The following is a 25,532-nucleotide window of genomic DNA, read 5'->3' as shown; positions in this document are numbered from 1 at the left end:
AAGCAAATACATATTTAACCACAAAAATAGACATTTTAGTTTCCAAAACTCAATCCCTGAAATAAAACCTTTCAGTTTAGCGTTTAAAATTCTTTTAGATAGTTTAACATATTGATTGGTTAAGATAAAACCAATGGGCTAACTCTAGTACACTTAAATACACCGAGTAATTTTACAAATAAATACACCGAGGAATGTGATCATCACAAACTTGTTATATCTACGCGTTAGGCTAGGCCCACAATCGCATAGAAAATCAGGGGGAGCACCAGGTTGTCCACTTGGTCGGTAAAAGCCTCCACCAAGGCGGTATTTAATGCCGCGAAGACGGTGGCGAACCATTTGGCTTGGGTCATGGCCACCAAGCCGGAAATCTCCAGTAGCCATACGGCGAGCAGGATAGACACAACAAAGGCTATGGTGCCCTCCAGTGAGCGGGAGGATCCTGAAAGGATTAATTGTTCAAATTAAAATAGTTTTATGCGGGGCACTTATTGAAGGACTGCCATAACTAAATTAAAGAATATATTAGAGATCAGAATCCCTATCAGATTTCAACTTATCAGTTCAAACTTACTGAATGTAAATATAGATAACATTAAATATTCCAATGATTCTAAGAAGTAATTTTAAGTTATGACAGTCTTTCAGAAATATAACGACATATGTAACTAGCCACACTAACTTGCCCACTTGTTGCGACCCAGCTTGGAGCCCACTACACTGGCTGCCGTGTCACCTATGCCCACTGCCAGAATTCCAGAGAGCAACGCCAAGGTGTCGCCTCCAGAGCAGGGACTTGGCGTCATCCAGACGGGCATGGAGCATCCGATGAGTAGGCAGAACGGCGTCAGAGCCAGCTCCCCGGCGTCTTTCTCGTCCTTGAAGGAGCGGAACGCCTCAGCCAGTCTGTCGGCGAACGGAGGAATCTTAAGGAGTCGAAGCAGTTCCAGGACCACGAAAGCAGCCACCGCCACTCCAGTGGCCAAGTACAGCAAGGCGCATTCGTAGACCAATCCGGGGATGTACACCAGCACAATCAGGAGGTGGAATATCTTGCGAACGCGCGTATTGGCCTTTGCGGAGCTACCAATTTGCCAGGCTACGGTGATGCAGGTTAAAGCCACCAGCACCAGATAGAAGACCAAGATGGCGAGCCTATTGCGATCCCGGAGCAGGAAGTGGATCAGGGCCATCAACGGAAGGGGTCTCGTCACCGGCATGCAGGTCACAGCCAACAGGAGCTGGACCATCCACAGGTAGAAGCGGTACGGCTTCCTCAGCGATGGAAACATGACGAGAGCCAGGCAGAACACCAGGAGCCAAAACAGTGCGTTCTGTGGGATTGGAATGCCATGGACAAATATAAGTATGGATGATCATAAGCAACCTCATTCAAAATCAAAAAATGAATAAGTAAACCCAACGATACCTACCACCATGATCATGTTGAGGGTCTCAAATTCATCAGTGGGCCAGGAACCGCCGCAGAAAAAGCCGCAGAGGCGGTGGACAGCACTCATGGCGAAGAGCACCAGTCCCTGGACGAAAACGGAGGCCTCGCCGAAGGTGAAGGATCCCTCGAAGCCACGCAGGGTGTAAATGTAGATCTGCTGATAGGAGGAGGTCATCAGGAAGCCCACGAGCACGGCGAAGGTCAGCGACGAGTCCGCCAGCAGGTAGAAGCTCAAGCTGGTGGCCACTCCGGGAAGCAGGCTCACCAGGCACTTGACCAAGATGCCCGTCTTCACAAAGGCGTAGACGAAGAAGCAGAGGGTTTCCAGGGCCATTCCGCCGGCGGAGACAGTGAGGAGCCACTGCGTCCTGGCCGCATCCTTGCCATCGGCCTGGGCGTGCAACAGGCGGACGCCCAGGGCCAGCGGGAGCAGCAGGCACAGCCAGCCGCCGGGTCCGGCATTGGGTCTACGAAGGGTCAGATTAGATTTGAGGGCTGTGCAGATAAGGCGGGACTTTGGACTGCCCCTCGAAGTGACTCACCTGGGCGCCATGGCCTTGAGACTGAGCACATCCGCGCGCTGGCTGCTCCGTCGCCTGTGGAGCACCCCTCCCGATCCGCTGGACTGGCTGTCCGTGGAGGTGGCGCCTGGATCCGATTCCGAGTCGGAGTCGGAGTGCTCGCTGTCCGTTTCTGGGCTGCGCATTCTCAGGCGCTCAAAACATGACTTCTGCAAAAACTCGAGGCGATTTGTGTATCCGCAAATGGGTCAAGGTGGGGGAAAACCTATCACCTCCTTTCCTGCACTTCGGGAAATTGATGGTGTTTTGGATGCACTGGACCAGCTGGTCGTGCGTTGTTGTTGGGGAACTGTTGCTTCGGGTTTGAGATGCACTTCGGGATCTTATGGCATCCCAGGGTGCGGTCACACTGCGACGGGTGTGCCCAGGTTCCCAATTTGGCGGGCAGAAATAAACAAATTCAAATAATAGCTCGAACCTAGAACAATCAAAATATGTACTATTAACTATTTTTAAAATTCCTAATAGTAATTTATTAATAAAGTAGGTATTCTAGATTTGTTTCTTGTAAACACCCATATTGGATAACACAATTTTACTTGTTCCAACACGGATATATGTATATTTAACATAAATATGATGATACAGTTTTGTAAAACAGTAAGGTATTAAAAAGAGTATATGAAGTTTATATCCGTAACAGTTCTTCCCCAAGCCCATATTTCTTCAGACATAAATATGTTTAAATACTGATATGAACAAGATAAAATAAATCAGTAAATAAGATAGCCACTGTTTGTTTTTTTGTATTTATATTGTAAAACCAAACCTCATACAAATTGCATTTAGCATAAATAACATTGAGAAATGCTGAACTACTGGGGGAACATGCTCGTCCTCTTAGAGGAGTCCAAACAGGTAGTAGAGCACGGGCAGGACCAGAGCCGCTTTAGCTCCAGAAATTCCGGTGAAGCAAACGATCAGCTTGAAGACTCCATACCAGAAGAGGAGCTGCAGGGCCACGTGGAGACCCAGGAGACTGAGGGGGAGAAAGGTTAATAGGTGCTCGAACTGCTAGTATCCCAGGGGCTTACATTTTGTCCTTGCGACGGGCCTTTTCCAGGTTCTTGGGCGGCTCCTTGCTGAGATACTGGCGGACTCCCAGAATCGTGTTGGCGAAGTACTCATCCCAGGACAGTTCCCCGATGTCGATGAAGAACTTCTTCTTGTCCACCGGATTCAAAGTCTTCGAAAGCGCCAATAGTTTTTTGCTGTCGAAGTGCCACTCCGTGAAGATGAACCGTTCCAGGGTATTCAGTGAGTTCCATACGTTCTTGTGCAGTCGAACCAAGCTAAAAATTTAATAAAATTAATTTAGTAAGCTTTTTGAATTTTTAAGAGCTATTTTTGGGTGCTATAGAGATTAAATACAATGTATATAAAATATTTTCTTTTTCATTTGGTAACTTAAAATGACTTTGTTAACTCTATTCAATTTGATTGAATAAGAGCATTTATCAAAAATATTGTGTACCAATTGTACACATTTGATTATATTAATCAAATTTAATAAAGTTTAACATTTACAAATTGAATACTTTTTAGGATAAGCAGTTACGGAATAATGTCCCAAAGCATACTTACATAGGCCTGCCGCCTCCAATCTTGGTGACCAGATCCAGGAACAGGGCCGGAATGAAGTGGAAGAGGATGGCGCTCAGCCGGAATACCCAGAGGCTCTTGACCAGACGCAGGTTGGGATACCACACGGCACTGTTCAGCGGGTAGTCGTGCAGGTAGCCGTTGATCTTGTCCGCCATCAGTTCGAACCGGAACGGCTTGTATGTGCTGGAGGTCAGGTGGAAGATCTGCAGCTCGGATGGACGGCCTCCGTTCTTCGCCTGCAGCGAGTTCACATAGTAGCCGGTGGTGATGATACTGGATTTTGGGAGTACGGCATAAATCTAGGTTCAAACAATGTTGCATGCACTGGCTTACCCATTGACCACCACATCGATGGGTATGTAGTCCATGATGATGTTGGGATCCAAGGGAAGGCGACGCAGCACGCCCTTGGAGGCGCCCATGAAGAAGCCCTGGGGGCCGTTCTTCGAAATGGTCCACCCGGGAAGAGGCTCCTTCCAAGCGGCGGTGACTGTAGTGATATGCAAATTGGTTTTAGTTTATAGAGGAGGTGGAAACTCCAGAGGCTACTCACTCATGCTGGGACGGACAATGCCGCAGGGGAATTTACCGGCCACATTGGCCACCTCGTGCTCCGCCAGGTGCTTCGTGAAGGTGTAGGTGTTTGGGTGATCCTTAAGGAGTCTGCAAGAGATTGATTGATTACTACTGAACAGTTCGGAATATTTAGTGTAGCCACCCACTTTGGTTCCAGTTCCTTGAGAGCCTCGTCGTTGAGCGTCTCCGACAGCTGGATGATCTTCTCGGGATCCTCGGGCGAGGGATACAGCTTCTCCTCGACCTTCGTCAGGTAGGCATTCACATAGGCGCTGGACACATGGACCAGGGCGTCCAGTTGCTTCAGCTGCTGGCACAGCTCCACCACGCGCCTTGTGCCCCGCAAGTTGATGTTGGTGGTCTCCTTCAGGGACTGGAAGAAGTCCAAGGTGGCTGCCGAGTGGAAGACCACGTTCACGTTGTCGATCAGGGTCTGGCGATCCTCGGGCGAGATGCCCAGATTCTCCAGGCCCACGTCGCCCTCGACGGGAACGATCTTGGCCAGGCGGGACTCCAGCTGCAGCTCCTTGAACTTGTCGAACACGGAGTTCTTCTTCAGCTCCCCGAGGCGCTCCTGGACATTCTTGCCCTTCTTGGCCCGCATCAGCAGGTACAGTGTGCCCACGTTGGGGATCTCCCTCAGCAGTTTCTCCACAATCGTGACGCCCACGAAGCCAGTGGCTCCGGTGATGAACACATTGCGACCCGCGTAGAAGTCTGTGATGGGTGAGCTGAAAAGTTAGAGGTTTTCCAATCAGTTCGCTGCGGTCTATTGTGTTTGCATAACTACTTCGACTATATTTACAGGCGTCATAAAAGATGAGCCCAACTTTCTCTCATCGCCCATTCAAATGGCCCAATGAAGCGGGTTGCTTACGACACTCGTTCACCCATTGAAAACTCCGAGGGCGGAGATCTATCCGTAAACCCGTTTTCCCCGTGAGTTCCGAGTTCTAAGTGCCCATTGTGTATCCTCCAATATTTATCTAACTAATGATTCGTTAGCAGGTGTCGACTGGCGGGTCAATGCTGGAACTCGGATCCATCTTGTGGGTGTCTCTCGTTTCATGGCACTTTGGATTCAACACTCGACTGGAAACTCGTCGTGCGGTGAGGCAAACTGGCAAATTATATAGTTTGTTATGGTTTTCGATCTTTGAAGATTGTTTTTTTAAACACTTTGAACTTTCAGATTCTTTTTCAAGATACCTGCAGTGTGCTAGAGCCATAAATATTTTATTTATGTATTGGACCTGTGAATTCTTTAAGCTTTTTTAATAGTAACCTAAATGCTTTATATAATAAAAGACTTTGGGCCATAAAAAAGAGTATTAAAAATTGATGGAGTAAACCTAATCTATATATACCCATGATTTATTTGTTCTTTTTACTTCAAAACTTTTTAATTTTTTCATTAGGCTTAGAATACGTCCATTCGGGGTGATTCTCTTTCAACCGATCTCAAACAAATTTGTATAAATTTTCTGTTGCATTTTGGTTGCTTTAAGATCATTTCAGTTCATTTAAGCTCTTTGAGTTCGGGAAACCCCATTTTCAATTTACCATCGAATATTATTCCAACCGTTTCAATCGAGTTACCAAACAAATGGGGGCTTCAACACGCAACTTGATCATTCAATTAGCCAAGACTGGCGCATTTCTCTTTTAATGACCTCCATCGCAGTTCGCTGTCTCCACATTTTGTTATGCCAAATGATTTTATAATGACGATCATTGAAGATGATTTCTGTGTTTTTTGCCCCTTCTACGGATGCGTGATATAATTTCTGCGTAACAAATGACATTTGGAGGGGAGCGAATGTGAATGCATTACTTCCTATATTCGAAAATGCAAAAATGAATGCAAATTTTCTTTTGAGCAATTAAAGGAAACCCTCGAGATGACAGACACATCAGATAGCAGTTGAAGCCTTTGCAGGTGCTCATATTTACACACCCAAACAGGCAAGTCATCGTTTTGGCCAGGCTCACAGTTCAAGCTGCAGAGCTTGTTGGTAAGCAAAATGGAGCTTTCACTTTGTGGTCCGAAGATTCGGAGGGAGAAAAGGCGAAACAGAAGGGACAGGTGACCCAATCAAGACAAATGGCTAATAATTCATCGAGCTGATTTTCTAAGTTTTGACTGCAGGTTTCCGTGTTACTCTTTCTTCAGTCTTCAGTCTTCGCTTTCGCTGTTGAAAATTAACTTTCTTATCAGTTTTGAATCGACTTCTGAGATTAGATGTTTCTGTTGGCCACTATGTGGCTTATCTAGGGTAATTAAGTGGGCCGATTTATGGTGGCAGTGCTACTTGAAATTTCTTTTAAATTAGGTTTTGCTTTGCCTTGGAACTGGTATTAGAATGAAAATCGAAGGGTATTGATATTCATAGGAAGTAAATATCTAAGCTAAAGAAGAGGAAACAATTAAAAAAGTAATATGAAGTCATGACACAGTGCTTAGTCCTGCATAATTCAATATCATTTGCAACAGTTAACCGCATTCCATTACGACTGGCGTTAAGAACTCCCATGCCATTAGCTTGCACATAAACTTAACTGCTGGCCCACCTCGACAATTAAGCCACTCGACTTTGAGTAACTGACCCTACCAACTGCAATCAACCTTGTGACGGCCCATAAATCTCAGCGCAAATTATTATTAATACTCGTCCCGAAAATGTTTAGCAACCTGTCAGGATGGGATGGCTATAGCATGTAATGATCTTGTTCCACATCGGTTTCCTTTGACTCTGCAACCTGTAATTTTCCGCTCGGTTTCCTGCTTGCCAGCCACTGAATTATTGACGTCATACTGCAGTAAGGGTGCTTCATACGATCTTCAGAGGAGGGGCACCGAACAGGTCAAACTTTGAGTGAGAAAACTGGACTATTTGCATCACTCTATATATTAATAGACGCATTCAGCAGGCTAACGAAATTTTCCATTGTTGTCTAGTGCAGTTTACTCTCAGGTGATAGAATTTCATTGGGGTAAGAAAGTGTCCGGCTTAATGACCCACTGTCTGTTCGTAATGAAGTAGAAGCAGTCGCTAACGCGAGTGTTAATTATAATACAGTATGGCCTCATTAACTTGAACTATCTAAAAATGTATTGTTTAAAAACAGCTTTGGCTTACATTTTTTAAAACAATAAGCAAGCACAGTTTATAAATCAAATACTTTGACCTTTTTGAAAATAACTTTAAGTGATGGAATATAAATACTTTATTTTTTTCCAACGAAGTACTCATTTTATTGTATGTACAACAATTAAGAGGAAAAAACGCGGTTAAAAGCAAAGTTCAAATTGATTTTGTTAGGTGCAGTTTGGGAGTATATAAATTTAACGTGCATGAATGAAGTATCTTCTTCCTAGATATTTGTGGCAATTTGAACTTTGCACTGCCTTTATTACCTAACAAAAATCGCTTGAAAGCGGAGAAAAGAGAAAAAGCAGGCCGAAAGTTGTCAAACTGCTACCAAAATTAAATACAATAAGAGCCAACAGAAACTGTTGTTTTCAGCCAAATTGAGTAAGACTTACCTGGACATGGTTTCTCAGCAGGTGTGGTAATTGCCAATATTAATGTTAGTTGCAGTCTGTGTCTATCCGCTCGTTCCGATTATTTATTTAAGACTAAAACTCGGCTTAGAACGTCGAAATTTCTCTTTTCCACGTATTTCTCTTTGCTATCGGCCTCCTCTTCTTTTTATTCCGTCTTTCTATCTTTTACTCCACTGTTTGTGTTGTTGCTGCGATGCGACTGTAAACAAAGTACCAACACCAGTGCAACTGTCCGTACACGTGTGTGTACTGCGGTGTGAGTGTGAGTGGGGCAACTGAATGGGAAAGAGTTTATCTCCGACCCTCCGATTTTCGAACGTTAGCCGGCAACAGTAAAACTTCAACTGAATCTTTATACCGTCAATGGCCACTGAAATGTGCTCGTTCGCAAGCCGAACGATCGCAGATGATCATTACCTACGCTCCACGGATCGTCGTTATTACGACAACGATCGTCGGGTAAACCAGTTATCCAGAGACGTCCAAAAAGGGGGCTAGTCTCACATAATTTATTGCCTGATAACCAACCCAACTCGGCAGCTACGATATTGCTGCAAACGTTGTACTCACTGAATTCTCTCGAGCTCGAAGAGTACGGAGAGCAACTCCCTCTCTATAGATACATTTATTTTCCGTGATGCATAGATACTTTTTATTTATTCGCAGAGTGGGGGACTTTCTTTCTCGTTGCTAGCGCACCTGGCGGAAGTTTTGGGTACTTTCTGCTTAAAAGTAAAATACACCATGTAGAAAGGTATTGCAGATGTAAATACGAATTATGCTTCTGGCAACGCCGGGATGGGGAGGGTCTTGAGGGGGGCAACGCTGGCGGTCTTGAGGGTATGATTTCGGTCGGGAGGCTTGGGAGCGTTTCCTACGATTTTCTGAGGGGGTCCCAGGGTCGTAGCGGATGTGGGGGAGCGGGGCGAAATTGGGGAAAAAAACCGGTAAAGTTCAGTTTGACGGTCTGGCAGCACTGTATTTTGCACATGGGTAACACACGCGATGGGAAAACTGGTGTATTCGATCACTTTTCACGGAAAACTGATCGCGGGGACCTGCCCCCGCCGCCGGCTCCCGTCGACAGCACTTTTTTCTCGCGGAAAATGCGGCGGAACGGAGAATTTCGCGACACACAGATTTTAGGTCCAGGCAGTGTGACCACCTTTGGGTTTAACGCAAATATAGGCGCTTTCTGGCCACTTTCGCAAGGCGTTACGGGACTTTCTGCGTTTTGTCCAAGGTTTGGCGCCGTCGTTCAAAGTTCTTAAGTTACCATGCCCCTTTTGAGGCTTAAATTCTTTGCCATGCCGCACCTGCGCGACCAGGTGGACAAGCACCTCCCACAGGTGGATGATCTACTAAAAAAATGGCAGTGACATGCAACATTTCTACATTGCATGTAGAATATTACACACATAATTGTTTTTACGAAAACACTAAAAAACATTTTAATTTAAAATTAATTTAAATTTAAAAATCTTTGGACTAACCAAACAATTGCACTCCTATGGTCCTATGGTCTTGTGATTCGATTCTCTAAAAATCTGCATTCAACATTTTCAATTTAACGTTGATTAAAATTTTGACCCATTCTTATGTTAGTTATTTCTAATTTTCCGATGTTTTGTATACAGTGACCCAAAATTGGACTTCTAGTATCCATAACTTTACCAAATTTAATCCGATTCCAAAGTGGCATACCTCTAAAGACTTGTGATTCGATTCTCTAAAAATCTGCATTCAACATTTTCAATTTAACGTTGATTAAAATTTTGACCCATTCTTATGTTAGTTATTTCTAATTTTCCGATGTTTTGTAATACAGTGACTCAAAACTGGACTTCTAGTATCCATAACTTTATCAAATTTAATCCGATTCCAAAGTGGCATACCTCTAAAGACTTGTGGCTCGATTCTCTAAAAATCTGCATTCAACATTTTCAATTTAACGTTGATTAAAATTTTGACCCATTCTTATGTTAGTTATTTCTAATTTTCCGATGTTTTGTAATACAGTGACTCAAAACTGGACTTCTAGTATCCATAACTTTATCAAATTTAATCCGATTCCAAAGTGGCATACCTCTAAAGACTTGTGATTCGATTCTCTAAAAATCTGCATTCAAAATTTTCAATTTAACGTTGATCAAAATTTTGACTCATTTTCATGTTAGTTATTTCTAATTTTCCGATGTTTTGTAATACAGTGACCCAAAATTGGACTTCTAGTATCAATAACTTTACCAAATGTAATCCGATTTTAAAGTGGCATACCTCTAAAGACTTGTGATTCGATTCTCTAAAAATCTGCATTCAAAATTTTCAATTTAACGTTGATCAAAATTTTGACCCATTTTCATGTTAGTTATTTCTAATTTTCCGATGTTTTGTATACAGTGACCCAAAATTGGACTTCTAGTATCAATAACTTTACCAAATGTAATCCGATTTTAAAGTGGCATACCTCTAAAGACTTGTGATTCGATTCTCTAAAAATCTGCATTCAACATTTTCAATTTAAGGTTGATCAAAATTTTGACCCATTCTTATGTTAGTTATTTCTAATTTTCCGATGTTTTGTAATACAGTGACTCAAAACTGGACTTCTAGTATCCATAACTTTATCAAATTTAATCCGATTCCAAAGTGGCATACCTCTAAAGACTTGTGGCTCGATTCTCTAAAAATCTGCATTAAAAATTTTCAATTTAACGTTGATCATAATTTTGACTCATTTTCATGTTAGTTATTTCTAATTTTCCGATGTTTTGTAATACAGTGACCCAAAATTGGACTTCTAGTATCCATAACTTTATCAAATTTAATCCGATTCCAAAGTGGCATACCTCTAAAGACTTGTGATTCGATTCTCTAAAAATCTGCATTCAAAATTTTCAATTTAACGTTGATCAAAATTTTGACCCATTTTCATGTTAGTTATTTCTAATTTTCCGATGTTTTGTAATACAGTGACCCAAAATTGGACTTCTAGTATCAATAACTTTACCAAATGTAATCCGATTTTAAAGTGGCATACCTCTAAAGACTTGTGATTCGATTCTCTAAAAATCTGCATTCAAAATTTTCAATTTAACGTTGATCAAAATTTTGACCCATTTTCATGTTAGTTATTTCTAATTTTCCGATGTTTTGTATACAGTGACCCAAAATTGGACTTCTAGTATCAATAACTTTACCAAATGTAATCCGATTTTAAAGTGGCATACCTCTAAAGACTTCTGATTCGATTCTCTAAAAATCTGCATTCAAAATTTTCAATTTAACGTTGATCAAAATTTTGACCCATTTTCATGTTAGTTATTTCTAATTTTCCGATGTTTTGTAATACAGTGACCCAAAATTGGACTTCTAGTATCCATAACTTTATCAAATGTAATCCGATTTTAAAGTGGCATACCTCTAAAGACTTGTGATTCGATTCTCTAAAAATCTGCATTCAACATTTTCAATTTAACGTTGATTAAAATTTTGACCCATTCTTATGTTAGTTATTTCTAATTTTCCGGTTTTTTGTAATACAGTGACCCAAAATTGGACTTATAGTACCATAACTTTATCAAATTTAATCCGATTCTTGTGGCTCGATTCTCTAAAAATCTGCATTCAAAATTTTCAATTTAACGTTGATCAAAATTTTGACCCATTTTCATGTTAGTTATTTCTAATTTTCCGATGTTTTGTATACAGTGACCCAAAATTGGACTTCTAGTATCCATAACTTTACCAAATTTAATCCGATTCCAAAGTGGCATACCTCTAAAGACTTGTGATTCGATTCTCTAAAAATCTGCATTCAAAATTTTCAATTTAACGTTGATCAAAATTTTGACTCATTTTCATGTTAGTTATTTCTAATTTTCCGATGTTTTGTAATACAGTGACCCAAAATTGGACTTCTAGTATCCATAACTTTACCAAATTTAATCCGATTCCAAAGTGGCATACCTCTAAAGACTTGTGATTCGATTCTCTAAAAATCTGCATTCAAAATTTTCAATTTAACGTTGATCAAAATTTTGACCCATTTTCATGTTAGTTATTTCTAATTATTCGATGACTTGAAAAAAGGGGTCCCATTATTTAATTTTTAATGTCTTTTCGTTTTTAGAACCTAAAAAGGCAAAGAGAATTCAAATTTAATGGTAAAAACAAAAACCAACATAGGTAAGAACTATAGATAAGTCTGTAACTGGAAAAAATCAATACCATTACGTTGTCTTACGATTTTTTCTTCCGACCATCCCTGACGTTGTGCATTAAGTTACATATTTCGTTAAGACAACCGTTAATCGACTGTTAAATGGCTGCAATTCATAATGAACGAAGAAATCCCTTATTTTTACATTTTGGATGAAATAGTTGGTCTTTTATAAAATTAAAAGTTGAAGAGATTCAATAAGATCAATTAGGTGATAAAACATATACTTATTTGTCATATAGCTCCATGTTTTTTATATAGTATAGTTCTGTTTGTCAACCAACCTAAATGAAAACCAAAGAAAACTCCTCAATTTTTTCTTAATATTAAAATCATATTTATTTGAATAATAGTTACATATTTAACATTTAAAGTTTAGTTCTTGCATTCTTCGACTATTTGACTATAAACCGGTTGATTATTACAACAATCTACGATTGTTCATTAGTTTTACATTTAGCGTTTAGTTAATGTGACTAAGTTTTGGGCTACTTTTGCATTGCTGTGTGAATAGATTCGTGTCTAGTGTTGCTTTGATAGTTAAGTATTATGGTACACAATTCTGACTTGTACTTGGCTTGTGTGACAGGACTTAAAAGTAAAATACATGATACCCTACTAAGAACAAACTACGGATGGAAACGAACAACCATGTGGGGGAGGATCGGAATCGGAGCGGGAATATTGCACAATCCAGCGGTTGGCGATCCAGAAATCAGAAATTAGACTACAACCAGACGAGGAATCCCCAGATCAGGACCGCCAGCGTGAGGCCGATCTGCAGGCCCAAAGTGAGGGTGAGGGCGAAGTACAGGACGGCGAAGATGACCACGTAGCCCGCATAGTACAGGAAATTGAAACTGATGGAGAGGAGAGAAAGCGGTTAAGAATAGGTTTGCATACATCATGTCTGCTATACGTACACCTTCCAGTAGTTGCGATGCCACTCCGTGGTCACTGCCGACTCCTTGAAGTAAAAACGGCGGATGCCGATCAGACAGCGATCGATGAACTCCGACCAGTCGCACTGGCTGGCATCGAAGTTGTAGCGCCTTCGATCGCTCTCGGGAATCAAGGCCGAGATACGCAGGGCATTCTTCAGGGAGTAGCGGAAGTCCTTGTCCAGGAAGTAGTCGAAGGCCTTGGTTCCCTTTTGGAAAACGCGCATGTACTCGTAGGCTCTACATGAAAGGGACATAAGAAAATGAAGTTGGAATAATCTTGGGTAATCTTATGGTTTGAGAGCCATTATAGTTTCCTAGTCTATTTATGTATTCACTCCTAGACTCTTTATGACATCTAAATACTAAACTTCTGGTGCTAACCATAGATTAATCTTGTAAGTATATTTCCAAGACAAACACTTACGTGTGCTGCGGCATCCCGATGCCGAATAGCTTCTCTGGGATGATGAAGACCATCGCTGGCAGCAGATGGAACAGATAGAAGAACAGATTGTAGCGCCAGCCATTGCGCAACTTCGTCGCCGGCTTCCAGACGAAGCTGTTGGGCGGATGCCGCTCCACGCTGTCGTTGATGATCGTGCAGAACTCGGCCAGGTTCAGCGGATTCACCTCCCCCGAGGTGCAGTGTATGATCTCCGGCTGCTCCAGTTTCCGGGTGCCCACGTACCAGCCCATGACCAGCGACGAGTTGATCACGTAGTCGCATGGAATGATGTCGATCACAGCATTAGCGTTCCCGCACATTGTCCGAAAGATTCCCTTCACGAAGCCGGCCAAGAAGCCCAGGTGGCCGGAGTTGGCGTTGCCCACCCAGCCCTTCATCGGGTGCTCCAGGGTGCCATACACTGGGGGTTAGATTAGGTCGTCTCTTACAGATTACGGCTTTGCCAGCATTGTGCAGCAGAAGGGAAACTCACCAATCGATGGACGGACTATGGCCGCCGGCAGTCCCGACATCTCGGCCATCAGCAGATTCTCGGAAAGGTTCTTCGTGAACGTGTACGTGTTGGGGTGGTCCCGGATGTAGCCCTTGCACTTCTGGTCGGTGAAGTCCTCCCAGGCGGCGTCGTCCTCGGCCATCTGCATCATCTCGTAGGGGTCGAACTGCGACTTGTAGACCTCCTCGGCGATCAGGCCGCGGTTGTTGCTGTTGCAGAAGGCCGTGGAGCAGTAGATGTAGGCGGCCAGGTGCTTCAGCTGCTTGGCCAGCTCGATGGTGCGCATCGTTCCGGTGAGGTTGGTGCGGATGGCGGTGCGCAGCGGGGAGCTGAACTTGATGGTGGCGGCGCTGTGGTAGATCACGTTGACCTGGTCGATGAGCTCCTGCAGGAGCTCGGGCCCGAAGCCGAAGTTCGGCTCGCTCAGCTCCCCCACCACGGGCACCACTTTGGCCAGCGTCTTCTCCGAGTACTTCTCGAAAATCTAGCATGCCCCGTAAAAAATATAATACTACAATTAAAATTATATAGTAACTGTGCCGTTATTAGCTACCAACAGGTATTAATTGATTTTATGACTCTCAATTACAGACATTAAAAATTTTGTACGGTTTTAAATCTATTAAGATCGGGCTTAAGCTCGTGTTTTTCTCTCCCTGTAGACACGGATGTTGCCAATTATTTTCACTGCTGTCTGGAGGTCGGGTTGGTAACTGGCCACGCCCACATTATGCCCCACAAATTATGATTGTTAGCGCTGAGTGTTTTCTTCGGTATTTTTAGCTTTTGGGAAATACGCGTACTCGTAAGTAAGCAATTTCTAAAGCAAACAACATTTGCTGTTAGCTGCTTTTTGTTACGCCATTAAAAATGCGCTTAAAAATATAATTAACAATATGTGAAGAGTCTCGTATGAAAATAAAGGGAAAGAGCCAACATAATGGAAAGACTGACTTTGTTGAGACGAAGATTTTAATACGCTTTTAATGATTATGCAAAATGTTTTAACTAAGTATCAAGGCAATGTTTAAAAAAGTGGTTGCTGTTCCACATTTAATCGATTTCAAAGTTGCGGAGCTTTATTATTTATAAAGATTCTAAAGTATTCTTAAAAAGTATTAAAAAGGCTTCCTAAAATTTTAATTTATTTGGCTTATTTGGTTAACAATCCCAGACTTCAAAACACTTAACAATTTTAACAAAAGAGTATCTCAAGTTTCTTGTAACTTAAGAAGAAAGGAGGGAACATAAAAGCAGCGGAAGAGGTCGTCGAGGTTACGACTTTGACCAATTAACGCTCCATAAAGAGGCTCGTAATTGGCCTTAATGACACACCATGTGGACGGCGCGTCGGGGGCAGCTTCGTGTCAGGGGGCGTGGCCGGGTGCTGCCCCTTTTCAGCTGGCCAAAAACAAAAACGAAAAGAAAACCTGTGAAAAACGCCACCACACTTACCGGCTTCTGGAGCAGTCGACGGATCCGCTCATTCGGATCGAACTTGCGCTTGCCCCGCACCAAAACGTAGATGGTGCCGATGTCGGGATGTGTGTCCAGGAGGGCCTCGATGAGCACTGTGCCCAGGAAGCCTGTGCCGCCGGTGACGAAGATGTTCTTGTGGGCAAAGAACTCCGGGATGGTCAGCTGGTTACCGCCGACCCGCAGCTTTCCGTTGCCCACGAGGCTGTTGTTGTTTTCCGGGGGGGAGGTGGTGCCGCCATGTTCCGTGATGACAGCCATGGTGTAGGGCTCGAGATTCGTCGGCGGCGCCAATTTGCTGCTGAGCGTTAGAATCGGTTGGGCAAGCTGAAAAAAGAGAGAGAAAATAAGTAAATAAGTGAATAAGAAACGCGCCGTGACATCGGTTGGTTCAAGTTCATTAGTCCAATTGGATTGGCGCGACAGTAAAGCCGGCGATCGAGGGCAGTGCCGAAAAACCAGATACACTCCTCAGTGTGTCAAGTTGAGCTTGCGGCGGAAGTGCATCATAAATTTGTTATCAAATTAGATGGAAGTGGAGTGCACGATGCGGAAAACGAACAGCCTCAATATGCTGAATGTCCAACGAAGTTTAGAGCTGAATATTTAAACTTTCCACACTTTCCCGCTTTGGGTGTTAAACCTAATGAAAACATGTCTTCAAAGGTTGGCCGCTTTTGTGATTAGATAAAACCTAAAAACCAATGAAGACTGACAGTGAGATTGTACAATTTCTAAATTGTATCACAAAAATGTAATATATAATATAAGTAATTGAATTTCTTAGAATTTTCCATTTAGTAAAGCTTGGTAACAGTTTTGTTAACCTTCCGACTTGCAGTAAAGAAAAGCTAGTATCATTTCTACCTCCCATGATAAACCGCTGGGCACCCAGTAGGTCTTGTTCACCTCCTCGATTCGTATGTTCAACTGGGGTAGCATTGCCTTTTACTTCGTGGGAAGAAGTCATTACCGCTCTCATAATATTCCCAGTTTGCGAAGCATTCAGTTCACAAAATTTCGGTTATTCATTTTTAGGAGTTGAAAATTGTAAGCCTTCAAAATTGAAAGTTTCAAAATTTAGTCCGGAGTTTCCTATCAGACACCGCAGCACACGCACCAAAATTATTAGTTTTAAAAGGACATTTTAATTCAAGTAAAATCCTCGAAAGATGAATGCCTCATTAAAAGTGGCTCGATTGAGCCTGAACCGCTGTTTCCGGTTCGTTAGCCACAAGGCGCGGAGTGATGTTTCCGGTTTGCGGCGACTGCCGGCAGCTTCCGGCCAAAGGCGCCGATATGCCGACCGATACACCTTTGACGACAAGACCCAGGCCCAAATCGAGGCCCTAAACAGCGACATGAGCATGGCCGAGGCTCCCCGGGAGTCTCCTTGGTCCGAGGAGGCCTCCGCCGACTTCCCCAAGCGCCTGGACGAGCTGGGCTACGAGTCGCACTGCAACGACCGCGTGTACATGGCCAAGAACAAGTTCCGTGATGCCCAGGACAAGTACAGGATGGAGCGGGAGGAGCGGCGCACGGAGGCCCAGAAGAGGATCCAGAGCCACTTTGCGGGCAACACCGAGGAGCCGGACAAGATGCGCCGCCGCTCCATCACGCAGGACCCCGCCGATCACCAGCGGCGGCAGGAGCAGATCATCGAGCAGAATCGTCGCCGGTGGCAGAGCCGGCCGGAGTCGAGGAGGGAAACGAACACCTCGGGGATCACCTACCGCCCGGAGCTGAGGAGGGAAAAGTACTTCGAGGAGAAACTGCAGCGGGAAGCGGAGAAACGCCACCTCGAGGAAGATGGCCAGACGGTGGTCTACGATCCTAACCGTCCCACTGCCGAGTGGCTGAAGAAGCGCGAGTCGGAGGACGAGGCGGCATACTGGCACTCCTGGCACACCTGCCCCAGTTCCCGGGACGCGGAGACCACGGAGGAGGTGAAGCACCATCTGCGCCGCAAGAAGGTGGTGGCCCACCCGCCCGCCTATCCCCGCGATGGCCAGCGCCGCGGCTACCACCAGATAGTGCCCCCGGTCTACCGGCTGAAGGCCAAGACCGCGGTGCTGCTGCACAAGCGACGGCCCTCTGGCATCGATAAGCAGTTCCACAAGTTCGCCCTCAAACAGGCCACTCCCTGGGATCAGCACCTGCCCGAGCCGCAGAAGCCCCATGTGGTGCCCCAGAAGCAGGACAAGAAGAAGCCCAAGCGCAGGGAGGAGCGTCGGTCCGTGGAGCCTCCGCGATTCCGGATGGTGGTCAAGACCCGAACCCCAGTGCCCCGTCCCTCCACGCCCGTCTGCAACTACTCCGTACAGCTGGACATCCCGCCCTTCATCGCCGGACCCAGTGCTTACATGGGGGACCTTCGCAGGTCCGTCTCCAGCGGAAGCGCCAGATAGAGGCCCATTCGGAAGGGAAACCTCTTGAATTACATTTTAATTTTTAAATATTGAATACATTTGGCTGAGCTCCTCTCGGGGTTCTGGGATATTATAGTTACTTTAATATTATTGACGTTGGAAAACTAATGTTGTAGACAAACTGATTGCATTTAGCCTGGGGTTTCCATTAACAAAGGGGGGAAAATTTCAATATTCCATTCTGAAAGGCATACCCAGCAAATATTTCCATGAATTACGCCTCGCAACCAATTAATGTACGATAAGTACATAAGTAAACAACTATTTCTGGAAAGTAATGGCAAATTAGAAGCGAGTAAATGAAATGTGCTTCTGGAACAATTAAAATTGCAATAATAACAAAAGTTAGCACTGCAATCTAAGCCAACTTAAGAATTCGGGGTTAAATTTTTACTTTCCCACACTAAAGCCTAATCAAGCGTTAACTTAAATCACCAAGCGAATTAGAGTGGCTAAGCTCGCGTTAATTAATACCCCCAAAACTTTCGACTTGCCACACTTCACAATCAAACTCATGGCCGTTGCCCAACACTGTTAACTGTACTTTCCCGGCCAACTGCAAAACCATTCACAAAGCCGCCTTTTGTTCGCTCCATCCGAAAACCATCAATAGCTCGACTAATTAATGGCAAATGACGCGTATATCCGAAAAAAAGGAAACCGAAAGCCTCGAAAAAAGAAATCAAACCAAGGTATAACCGATGTAGTTAGATCTCACACGGCACACGGCATGCGGTATACGGCATTAAGCATACGCCACGTTGCCCAAGCTCTGTGTACAGGTGGAAAACATAATTAACGAAATGCGTAACAATTTGTTGGAGGAGAGATTAATTTCGAACATTTTCGTGTGATTCCAAATTTGTGTCAAGGCCGCCCAGCCGGAGATCTCGAGTGGAGTGGTATGTTTGGAGGAGGAGGAGGAGGAGTCGTCGGATCTGTAGGCCCACCAATACCATATATATTTGGAGTTTGGCCGGCCAAACAAAAACTCAGCTCAATCGAAATGCACGGTCACGGTCAGATCGCGGTTGATCTCTAGAGATCGTCGTGCTGCGTTGTCTTCGTATGCAGATGAATTCAACAAATTTCTCTGCCCCAACAGTTGTTATAGCTGAGCGATTGCCGTGTTTTTCGGGGGCTAACACCCAGGCGCTAATTGAATCGCTTGTAATTGACCAACCGACAGATCGGACAACCCCAAAGGCCTTCGCAGACTTTTCCCAGCTCACTGGAATTTCGCTTTCGAAATAACTCCGCAATTTGGCCTGATGCGGAATCCAGAATTATGCAAATTGTGTTCTCCGGATCTGAGACAGAGTGCCGCCAGTTTGATCAACATTGACTTGATCGCAGTTAACTGGTTTCGCTTGGTCTTGGCCTGGCCCTCATCCAAATGATTTGCATTTGTTTCCTCGAACTCCGAGTTTTGGAGATTCATCGCCATTTTGCCCTCACCCAGCAACATTTTTGTCATATTTTCATCTCGCATGTGTAATACCACTGTTTGGCTTTGTAAAGTTCTTCGCTAGATTGAGGCAACAGGTTTTAACTTCGGGGACTTGGGATTGACAGCATGAGTTATTGATGGTTTTTGGGAGGGCTAAAAGATCGTTGAACTTGACATTTCTGTTGCGTTATATAAATTAAGGCAAAGACCTTGTTTGGCTTTAAATCTATTTCATTTGTTGCTTTACACCCTTTGCTTTATCATAGTTTCTTAGCGATTGAACAACATTTAGTTTTGTGACACCACAGAATAGTTTTCAATGTTTGTTTTAGGCTGAATTGGTCATTTGGTTGTTTAAAACTGGCTGGAAATTCTTCTAAAAGAATATAATTAATATATTTCTAAAATAAACTGAGAAATGACGTTGGTTGCAGCTTTTTTATAACTTATTGCAGAAGCATTTTTATTTTTTCAGTTAACGCATTTGAATATATTTGCAAAGAAGAATTCAATGAAGCGCCTAAAACGATTCTCTGTTGTTAAGGTGTTGTGGCTATTGCTCACCTGCTATTTAGCTTTTTCTACTGGAGAAGCACATGGACTATTCTATATATAAATAAACAATACATAAAGATTTTTACAGATGTAGCTGTGGCTGAATATGCCCTAAGATTTGCATAATTTAGCTACGTCTGCGTTTTGCTTTGTTCGTAATTTTTGCTTAGACAAATGACTGAAACCCAGCTGGGTCTTAAGTTCCCCGTATGAGTGAGTATCTGTGTGCGTCGGAGTATTTACAAACTTTTCTGCATATTAAATATTTGGAAATTTCTTTTGCAGCTTCAAAATGGCAAATATCGTAGTCGGAGCCCTAGGCCAAAAAAAAGAGCCCTAATGAGAAAATTATAAAAAAAAACCAAGTTAGCTGAACAACTCTGCTTGCGAGTGAGGGTATCCTCTAACTGTGACGAATTTTTTGGTTTTGTTTATGACTAAAGATCCATTTTGGTCACTTTCTATTTTACGACGGACAGATCTCTCTCATCTCGGTTCGCGCCATTGATTTCTCTTCATGTGCTGTTATGATTTTATCCCATTCAAATCGATTCCATTTGGTTTGACAGTCTTTTTGCTTTATTTATTTCCGCCTTGGCAACCAAATGTGTAACAATAATTCTATTTTGTTTATGCTAGGCATGAACATTTCGAGCGACAGAGAAGTGGAGGCGAATCCGATTCAATGTGCCATAAAATCAGAGAGAAAAAAACGACGAACAAATCGCACTTGTGCTGGGCATTAGCATTAAATGGCTGTGTAGACCTTAACATTGAAAGTCCCACAAAATAAATAGAAACAAAGCAAGCTGAATGAACCTTTTTTCTGTGGATTATTTTTAATAATTGAAATTCCGTTGAATGGCAATCCAAAGATTCAAGAAACGAACTTGGCAGGAGAGCTTCATTCAAAAGACTCAAGAAACGAACTTGGCTTGATAACTTTATTTCGGCTTGTTACTTTGCCTTCAATTTTGGACAATTGAAATTTTTGTCGTTTAAATGGTTATGCCCATTTAGAAATTCTACACAACAATTGTTTAATTTATTTGTATATCCAGATTTTTGGCAAACCGGTTTGCGGCATAGATGCGATGGCAAAATAAAGAAAACATAATAAATAATGAAAAAGTGTCGACAGAAATTAGCCACGAGTCAACCCAAGGACTATAAAATTAAATATTAATAAGATCTTTCAACATAACACACAATTCTTGAATGTTAAGTCATAACAACGTTTGTTGTTTGTTTTGCTGCCCATGAATTTTCCAGCATTCGCTGGAAAAACCGCATGGAAAAACTTACTCAATCGGTGTCGCGGAAAACTAATCCAACTCAAAAACACACACACACGAACTCACGCAAAGAGAGCGGCTGAGAGCGAGGAAAACTGGAAAAGCTATGAAAACAAACATTTAAGTGAAAATCAAAGAGCTAAGTCAACTGCTTTTCCTATGGTTTTTCCGCAAAGCAATCGAAAAAAAAACAAAGGTAATCTCATTTTAGTATTGCACTTTTCTAACAAATCAGAATTCTTTCATCACTTCCGCTTGGATTGTTTGGCAATTGATTTGCAATTACCGCGATTATTATTATTATTCATTCACCACCCCGCTGGGCGTTTCACATTGCACTTGATTAAATATATAGTTGCGGGGCACGACTGGCGGCAGATGTTAAGGCGAAGTGCAAACTAACCAAAAATGTCGGGGGCCAAGAGAGATCGGGGGTGGTGGTCACTGAGGAGGATCCGCTTTTAGCCAACTTGCTGCCGATGCCGACGCACGCTCACTGAAGACTGATTGCGGGCTGTGGAAGTAGTGCGATCGCAGCTAATGCTGAAAAGCACTCACTCGCCTGTTTCTGACTGTCTGGCTTTTTGAGTCTCTAGGTTTCAGAGTCTTAGTTTCCGAGTTCAGCTCGCGAAGACTGCGGGGCACGTAATGAAAATCGGAACAGAAAATAATCAAGAGCCAGCCCGAGAAACAAAACCCGCAAACTCAGCAGCCAGGCCAGGCAAAAATAAAATCACGACAAAACTCTGAGAGAGCTTTGAGTGGCCAGCGATCTTCGACTACGACGTCTGACTTTTTGGTAACTGAGAAAGCTGGCTCTCCAAATTGTGGCTATTGCTGGATCTATTACGAGTGCGTGGTATCTGTTGAGTGGATCTGGCAATGCCTTTTCGACTTGAATTGGGAGTGAGTTGGCTCTGCCACTTGAGCCAAAAGATTGATTTGCGGGGGCCAAATGCTGCCATCAAAATATAATAAAAACTTAATGACAATATAAACTAAATTCGAAAAACTATCTGAAAGGCCATCCCAATTTCGCTTTGTATTATTATCGAGTTTAAGTGCTTGAAGTCTTTAAATAAATTAAACAAATTTCCTTATGAGATGTTTTACGTTTTGTCATGCTATCTGATGAAGTAAATTTGAATTCAAAATGTTAAGTACTAAGCAGAAAAGTATCTTCGATTTGAAACAAAATCACATTTGCAACTGCAGCTAATTGTGCAAACTTTTCACTTTGTTACCTGGCTTCTTGTTCTTTTATTTTCAAGCACACGAATCAGTTTGCTGACATCTGCAATTTATTGCGGCCAGGTATACAATATATTCTGCTGATTTTGATTATTTGATTTTGGTGTCAATAAGGTCATTGTAAGGTAGGAAAATTACCGGTAAATTGCATGAGGTGTTTTCGATCACGCTTTTCATTGTCTAATTATGCAAAACTGTTTGTTCAGTTAACTGAGTGATAGCCCCTTGATATCGGCAATGTAAAAATGCAAATTAGTTGGGACCTTGGTATTATAAAACTGTCAGTTAAAAGATAATTCCCCTTTTAGCGGAGACAAGCTTTCTAGGCTCTTTCCCATGTGACGGGTTCAATTGCAGTTGACCTAGATGTTGGTGAAAAACAAACCAAATAAAGTAAACGGGAACGGAAGCTAACTTTACAAGCCGAAATTTAAATGCCCTCCCAAATTTTTCAAAAATAAAAACAAAAAAAAAACAATTAGGAATAAAGAAGGCATTTCACAGATAAATTTAATTGATTCATTCAACGCAATCCGTTGGTCTTGTGCCTTACAGTACAAATTTAAAAAAATACGATTTGTAAAGTTGCAAGAATATAAGTTTTACAAATCTTGAACAATCGCCATATAACCGTTTGGTCATGAGAGATATATTGTAGCTTTAAGATGTAGTCAACCAATTTTTATCAAAACTCACACTGCGTTACAAACTTCTGTCCAATTTTATAACACCCTTTGCCAGTACCCTTTAAAAATGCTGAAACCAGAGTTGTAGGCCTAGGCAGCAGAAACAACAGCCAAAGAGCCTGGAGTGTGTACACACCTGAGCGGTAATTACAGGTACAGGGGTACGACTCTTCGCTTAACCGAAAAAGAAATGTCAAAATTGGCAATAATTTGGACGACACGCGAAGGAAAGTGGCCATATATGACCGCTGTGGAAAAAAATGGGAGAAAATGGGCTTAAAAGGGTAAATTAAAAGGAAGAGGAAACTGCGGTCTCAAAACAAACGCTGAAAAATTAGCATCTCCAAATAATGGGCCCAAAGATGGACAATTTTAACGCCCAATAAAAAATGTTCATTATAAAATGTTGTTAAAAAATATAGTAGTCAATAGAAAAGTAGTTGTCAATACTCAAAATGTATCATCCATAATTGCAATACCTAACTCATTAGAGAAAAGATAATTCTTGGCTAATGTTATTTTCTGTGCAAATAACAAAAGCCATATCTTATAACTTTAAGTGACATTGCTCATTTTCTCCCAACTCCATGTCAGCCGAAGCCACAATACAAATCAATCAGCCCATTAGCAAAGCAATTTCCAATCATATCAACCTCAAGTGGCTGTCAACGTGTCTTCAATTTAATTTCCCTACAAAAGCAACAGCAACGAGCTTCGGCAGCAGGAAAACCGCAGAAAGGCTCTTGTTAGTTAATCGCACTTCCACTTAGTCAGCGCTACTTGGCTGCTAGTCTTGCCGACTGGCTGGGAATTTTCATGGCTCGCTCACATTTTTTAGTGCCTCGTCATCACGAGCCAGTGGCAGTGGAGCAGGCTAAAAAAAGGCGGTGAAGATGGGGGATCTTGAGGAGCTGTGAAGTCTGGGCTTGGTCAAATCCCCTCTGGGCCACAAGACAACGTCACCCAGTGCGTCGTTATTGAGTGCATGAGTAATGAGCTCGGCTTTGGTTTTCATTTCAAGCTTGCCTTTTGTCTGTTTGCCGATGTCTCACCTATTTGTTATCGTTTTGAAGTCGCTTGTCTCCGTTAATACCCTCTTATGGGAGTGGTTGAAGGGGTACTCAAAATTAATAATGGACTTGGTTTATCCCTGAAATTGTAAACAACTTACCCCATTTATTAGATTTTTAATTTCTTGTTGAACACTTTGATTATAGGGTACTTATACTAGTTGAAACTACCGAGTAGTCGAGACAGTACCAAATAAATTCCAAGAAGATTCCTTTGAATCAATTGTTTAACTTGACAGCTGCATCCCAACCAATCCTTTATCATAGTTATCTTGCAAAGTATATATCCCATTAATATAAACGTAGATATGATTACCGTTTTCAAATATTTTTCATCTGATATATCAATTATTTTCTCTTTTAAGAGCATTGGGTAATTCCACTTGAATCTCTCCCTATTCATTTGTCTTAATGTATTTTAAAATTGATTAATATGCAGAGTGGCAGAGCAGTCATCACCCCCCACCCCTTATCTATATATCCGACAACTTAAGGCCCCGCCGTCCCCACATGACAATGCATTTTTGGTTTGTTTTTGTCGTCTTTATGTTTTGATTTTCACATTTATGTTGGGGCACTGCAATCGGGTGGCGACCTTGCTCATTGTCCAAATATTTGGGCTGCCCAAGGTTGGCGCTTTAAGATCTCAATTTAAAAAGTACATTTTTGTGAAGTTAATAGAATATATTTATAGAAATTGAAAATTAGAAAGAGACTAGAAAGTATTTGTTTGGTGATAATAATAATTTTTAGGTTTAATTTAACTTTATTTAAGCCTAATTTGTATCTTAGAAGATCACAATTTTTTAGCTAATAACATTTTATGTTATCAATAAGTTAATCAAGTGTGAGATTATTGGATCCCTTTAATTTTATCTTCTTATCTGAAAACCCCTTATTTTAAGTAACTTATCTTACAGTTATTAAATAGTAGTAAATAAATGAACAAGTTTTTGAACTTCCCGCACAATGGCAACGCTGCTTTCGCTGCGAAGTGGCAGCTCCGTCGTTTATTTGAAATCGCAGGAAGCGGTGATTTGAGTGCTTGGTGTTCATTCTTTTGTGGCATTAAATGCAGTGCCAAAAATCAGATTCCGTGTTTTCTGCGCAATAATCTGCTACTAAAACTAAAAGTTGGTCAACGCAGGCGCAGAACGGGCGGAAAGAAGCAGAGGAGCGCAAACGAAGAAGAACTAGACCAAATTGGATTTCATTCAATAGGAAAAACGGCCAAGGTGGTGGGAAAATCATAGCAATATCAGCCCCCAGATTGCGAGAGAGCGTGTGTGTCCGTCAACTCACCACCGAAAAAAAAGGTAGAGCGACTGGCAGAGGGGGTGGAGAAAGGGAAAGGAGCAAGCTGGGAGAGAGTGGCTCTCTATGTGCTAATGGTGAGAATTTCAGGCGGC

The 25,532-nt window shown here is 42.5% G+C and overlaps 4 protein-coding genes across 5 annotated transcripts; 1 reads left to right on the top strand and 3 right to left on the bottom strand.

The window, feature by feature from the left end:
• Positions 1-75: 75 nt before the first annotated feature.
• Positions 76-2,349, bottom strand: LOC108039477 (dolichol kinase). Its single transcript, XM_017116507.1, has 4 exons — positions 1,999-2,349; positions 1,437-1,923; positions 686-1,337; positions 76-445 (listed from the first exon to the last, which is right to left on the bottom strand). The coding sequence occupies exons 1-4, from the start codon at positions 2,160-2,162 to the stop codon at positions 228-230; spliced, it is 1,521 nt and encodes a 506-aa protein (XP_016971996.1). The 5' UTR covers positions 2,163-2,349; the 3' UTR covers positions 76-227.
• A 423-nt stretch (positions 2,350-2,772) lies between these two features.
• LOC108039468 (putative fatty acyl-CoA reductase CG8306) lies at positions 2,773-8,146 on the bottom strand. The gene is made up of 7 exons (XM_017116494.2): positions 7,766-8,146; positions 4,365-4,949; positions 4,196-4,305; positions 3,976-4,132; positions 3,622-3,915; positions 3,072-3,329; positions 2,773-3,016 (listed from the first exon to the last, which is right to left on the bottom strand). Exons 1-7 carry the CDS (start codon positions 7,771-7,773, stop codon positions 2,878-2,880), a joined length of 1,551 nt encoding a protein of 516 aa, XP_016971983.1. The 5' UTR covers positions 7,774-8,146; the 3' UTR covers positions 2,773-2,877.
• Positions 8,147-12,321: 4,175 nt separating this feature from the next.
• LOC108039511 (putative fatty acyl-CoA reductase CG8303) lies at positions 12,322-21,750 on the bottom strand. 2 transcript variants are annotated; one of them, XM_017116545.2, is made up of 6 exons: positions 21,520-21,750; positions 15,367-15,714; positions 13,891-14,395; positions 13,377-13,818; positions 12,932-13,189; positions 12,322-12,868 (listed from the first exon to the last, which is right to left on the bottom strand). In XM_017116545.2, exons 2-6 carry the CDS (start codon positions 15,646-15,648, stop codon positions 12,736-12,738), a joined length of 1,620 nt encoding a protein of 539 aa, XP_016972034.1. In that variant the 5' UTR covers positions 15,649-15,714; positions 21,520-21,750; the 3' UTR covers positions 12,322-12,735. The 2 variants fall into 2 exon arrangements, with proteins under 2 accessions (XP_016972034.1, XP_016972040.1); XM_017116551.2 differs by having other exon boundaries at positions 21,675-21,737.
• LOC108039528 lies at positions 16,343-17,891 on the top strand. Its single transcript, XM_017116564.2, has one exon. The coding sequence runs from the start codon at positions 16,560-16,562 to the stop codon at positions 17,793-17,795; it is 1,236 nt and encodes a 411-aa protein (XP_016972053.1). The 5' UTR covers positions 16,343-16,559; the 3' UTR covers positions 17,796-17,891.
• Positions 21,751-25,532: the final 3,782 nt, after the last annotated feature.

The sequence above is a fragment of the Drosophila rhopaloa genome, unplaced genomic scaffold (genome assembly GCF_018152115.1).
Source record: "Drosophila rhopaloa isolate 14029-0021.01 unplaced genomic scaffold, ASM1815211v1 contig_115, whole genome shotgun sequence".
Classification (NCBI taxonomy): Eukaryota; Metazoa; Arthropoda; class Insecta; order Diptera; family Drosophilidae; genus Drosophila; species Drosophila rhopaloa.
This window is presented reverse-complemented; position numbering and strand designations above follow the sequence as displayed.

Coding starts and splice junctions, on each gene's coding strand:
- LOC108039477 (XM_017116507.1), bottom strand. CDS start 2,162: ATGCGCAGCCCAGAAACGGACAGCGAGCACTCCGACTCCGACTCGGAA. Junction 1,338..1,436: donor CCCTCAACATGATCATGGTG/GTAGGTATCGTT, acceptor CCAATCCCACAG/AACGCACTGTTTTGGCTCCT. Junction 446..685: donor GGGTCGCAACAAGTGGGCAA/GTTAGTGTGGCT, acceptor TAATCCTTTCAG/GATCCTCCCGCTCACTGGAG.
- LOC108039468 (XM_017116494.2), bottom strand. Junction 4,306..4,364: donor CTCAAGGAACTGGAACCAAA/GTGGGTGGCTAC, acceptor AATCTCTTGCAG/ACTCCTTAAGGATCACCCAA. Junction 4,133..4,195: donor CATTGTCCGTCCCAGCATGA/GTGAGTAGCCTC, acceptor ATATCACTACAG/TCACCGCCGCTTGGAAGGAG.
- LOC108039511 (XM_017116545.2), bottom strand. CDS start 15,648: ATGGCTGTCATCACGGAACATGGCGGCACCACCTCCCCCCCGGAAAAC. Junction 13,819..13,890: donor CATAGTCCGTCCATCGATTG/GTGAGTTTCCCT, acceptor TCTAACCCCCAG/TGTATGGCACCCTGGAGCAC. Junction 13,190..13,376: donor ATCGGGATGCCGCAGCACAC/GTAAGTGTTTGT, acceptor CCTTTCATGTAG/AGCCTACGAGTACATGCGCG.
- LOC108039528 (XM_017116564.2), top strand. CDS start 16,560: ATGAATGCCTCATTAAAAGTGGCTCGATTGAGCCTGAACCGCTGTTTC.